We start from the raw sequence: 3,785 nt of genomic DNA, 5'->3' as shown, positions 1-3,785 counted from the left end.
CGGAAACAAGCCACAACACAACAAAATTATCACAACACAACGGAAACAAGCCACAGCACAACGGAAACAAGCCACAACACAGCGGAAACAAGCCACAACACAACAAAATTAGCACAACACAATGGAAAGAAGCAGCAACACAACAGAAACAAGTCGCAACACAACCAAATTAGCACAACACATCAGAAACAAGCAGCAACACAACAAAAACAAGCCGCAAAACAATGAAATTAGCACAACACAACGGAAACAAGCCACAACACAACGAAATTAGCACAACACAACGGAAAGAAGCAGCAACCCAACGGAAACAGATCGCAACACAACGGAAACAAGCCTCAACACAACGGAAACAAGCCACAACACAACGGAAACAAGCCACAACACAACGGAAACAAGCCACAACACAAAGGAAACAAGCCACAACACAACGAAATTAGCACAACACAATGGAAAGAAGCAGCAACACAACAAAATGACCACAGCACAACGGAAACAAGTCGCAACACAACTAAATTAGCACAACACAACAGAAACAAGCCACAACACAACGAAATGATCACAACACAATGGAAACAAGTCACAACACAACTAAATTAGCTCAACACAACTAAAACAAGCCATAACACAACGGAAACAAGCTGCAACACAGCGAAATTAGCACAACACAGCTAAATTAGTCCTATACGTTGTGTTGTGGCAATTTCCCTCCTTTTCCGTGTAGAAATGTTCAACCTGTTGTCCATGAGAGCATTAAATACACATGCTGAAGCTAGACGTATCATAAACTGAGACATGTTATGACTCGAACCACTGGTTTAGCGCATATGTAACTGCAATATGATGTTATCAGACGTACTCATGTGTTAAATCCCCCAGCAATATCATCCTGATAAGAATCACTGGTCCGTGTGCTTAAGTCAAAGGCAAGATGTTACTCCATTTTGTTTAAATTTTCTTCCTTGCCATGTAGCAAATCCCACTTTAATGCAAATAAAAACTATCAGATGATGTATGTTTCGAACATCTGTGCCAAAAGATCTGCCTCGTGATGCATTTTATTCTTTTTTGTTTTTCTTACCCCCCGTACTCTGCTGTGTTGTCTGTGTAAAAAGCACTTCAAATAGCACTGCAAGAGTCCTACGCTTGATTTGGCTCCTTTTCCACTGCACATCTCCGTCTTATACACAGTTGACATCAAACGTATCTCCTGTCCAAGCATCAAAGAATGGGATGGTTTGTTTCTGTCCCTCTTGCCCTTTCCCTGTTCCTGGAGCTGGTGTTTATGCTGGGATTTTCATTAGCAAACACATGCTAGACGTGCTAATCCCCTATGGTTTGATTTTTGCCTCGTTCTGATGGGGCCCAGCTGTATCACTGTGGTGTATTTGTGCGAGGAGCGAACTTTGAAAACAAAGTTTGTCAGGGAGATGAATCTTGATGCTGACAGGAAGCTGGCACTGATCTGGGTGTCTTAAGCTTGATGGTGGCCCACAGTTATTTGTTCAAAGTGACGATACTCCACCACAATTAAATGCATTGGAAAAGTTTTAAATCAAACCCAGCATTGCGAACGGATACACAGTCAGTGGTATGTTTGCGATACAGCTAAACATTAGATTAAGCTAAATGAATTTAATTTGGCCCAGGTGTAGTGTGTTTTATATATATAGTATGTATATATATATATATATATATATATATATGAAAAAAGTAATTATGTACATACATAGTTGAGTAGTTAATATAATGTAATATAATAAATATAATAATTTTACAGTATTTAAAACTAACATAATGTTTGTGTTTGAATGTATATATATATAATATATAATTGTTGACTAGTTAATATAATGTGATTATAATATAATAAATATAATAGTTTTACAGTATTTAAAACTAATAAAAACTAGTATTTAAATAATTAGAATTATAATCCATAGAATTGGATTTATTTATATTATTTTATTTTATATTTATATAAAATATTTGTAGATATTTTATTAATATTTTTATATTTAGATCATTCTTTAATGTCATACAAATATACATAATTATGTATAACTAATAATATATACCTATTTTAGATTTTGTTTCCCAATCTTATGAAGATATTTTTAAAGCAAGTTTTTATATTATACATTTTTATATTAATTTTATATTATGTTTAATTAGTTTAGTTGTTATATTTTATAATATTAAGAGGGTTATTATAATTATAAAATAGGGCTGTTAATTGGTTAAGAACTGTAATCAAATCAGTTACTCCGTATATGATGATTGGTTAATTAATGTAAATGCACTTAATTGCATTTTTCAATATTTGCTGAGAAAAATGAATCGATTGAAATGTAAATAATTTTTTATACATTTAATGTGATACATTTTTTTTACTTGACAAATTAAAGTTTTGAAATGGCATTCCTATGATAACATAAAGAACATGATCTGTTTGTGCAGAATATAATAGAAATATTAACCAAGTCAGTGCAGCCATTTATTTCTTCTCTTGACCAGACACAAGATGTTTGTATATGTCAGAGTTCCTGTTTCCTGGAACTGTAAACGCCAATCACACATTGTGCTTCTTGCAAACCGTGTTGTTAACATTGTCTTTAAAACACACTTCACAGCGGAATGCCCCGTGGATCTGGCCCATCAGACCACTTGAAGACTGAACATAAACACACGTTCTTGGAGTGAGATTCCTTCAGTCTGCTGTTGCACTCATTCATCTTCTCTTCAGGATTCTCAGTTTTATGCAGTAACAATTATTTATTTTAAATATATGATCAGCATTTAGTCCAAGAAATTTCTTGTGCTAAGAAGTTCTCTGGAAGCAGACTTTCACACATTGTAACCAGCTGTCCAGGCATTTTTCCCATGGAACAACTCACACTTTTCCCAAGTCTCTATGATCAGAAATATAGTGTTTTTAGAAACTGTTCATTCTAAAATGAAATGTAATTATTTATGAAACCAAAAACACTAGCAAAAATTAAATTCTAAAAAAAAAAAAAAAATCTAAAACTAATCCATTGAAAAAGCAGTTTCTGTATGTTCTGCAAGTAAAAAAGTATTTAAAATGGCCTGGATATGTATATAGGTCAGGCATAACATGATCAAAGTGGCCCAGCATAGTGTCCAAAATCCTTGCACACACACACACACACACACACACACACACACTCCTTTGGGTGTTGCTGAGTGGAGTTTGACGTGCAGAGGTGTTCTCAGAAACCCCAAACGGGGCCAGAGCTCGCCTCTAAATCACTCTATCACTCGCCATTCAAGCGCTTGAGAAAGCATAGATTGTGAACCATTCATGAGGATGAAGATCAAAATCTAAAACCACTGCTGTTATCGAGTAAAAGTGAGCACAAACTACCAGCCAAGTCTGAGGATCCAGTTTGTACTTTTCCCACAAAATGTTTTCCAAGGTTAGAACCGCAGTGCAGTACATGCTGTAAATTGCATCACATAATATTTAATACTCCCTTCCCTCCGTCTCTCGTCTCATGCAGGTGCAGTACTCAGATCGGCAAACTGACAACGAGTTCATGACCTACCTGACCCTCTCACCTGTGCAGATGACCTTCCACGGCATTGGGAGCTCCATTTCAGCTAGCCATGACCAGGTTATCTATCTATCTATCTATCTATCTATCTATCTATCTATCTATCTATCGTATATATGTCTACCCATGTCTGTCCCTCTGTCTGTCCGTCCATCTATCTATCTATCTATCTATCTATCTATCTATCTATCTATCTATCTATCTATC

General features: G+C 35.6%; 1 protein-coding gene across 2 annotated transcripts in view; it reads left to right on the top strand.

Moving 5' to 3' along the window:
- Nucleotides 1-3,785, top strand: part of LOC107696017 (double-stranded RNA-binding protein Staufen homolog 2-like) — a 57,296-nt gene that overhangs the window by 7,891 nt on the left and 45,620 nt on the right. For both annotated transcript variants that reach the window (XM_016496151.1, XM_016496152.1), the window contains exon 2: nt 3,525-3,638. In XM_016496151.1, the coding sequence (XP_016351637.1) occupies nt 3,525-3,638 (114 nt within the window). The remainder of the gene's footprint in view (nt 1-3,524; nt 3,639-3,785) is intronic.

This window comes from Sinocyclocheilus anshuiensis, unplaced genomic scaffold (genome assembly GCF_001515605.1).
Source record: "Sinocyclocheilus anshuiensis isolate Anshui unplaced genomic scaffold, SAMN03320099.WGS_v1.1 scaffold786, whole genome shotgun sequence".
Classification (NCBI taxonomy): domain Eukaryota; kingdom Metazoa; phylum Chordata; class Actinopteri; order Cypriniformes; family Cyprinidae; genus Sinocyclocheilus; species Sinocyclocheilus anshuiensis.
This window is presented reverse-complemented; position numbering and strand designations above follow the sequence as displayed.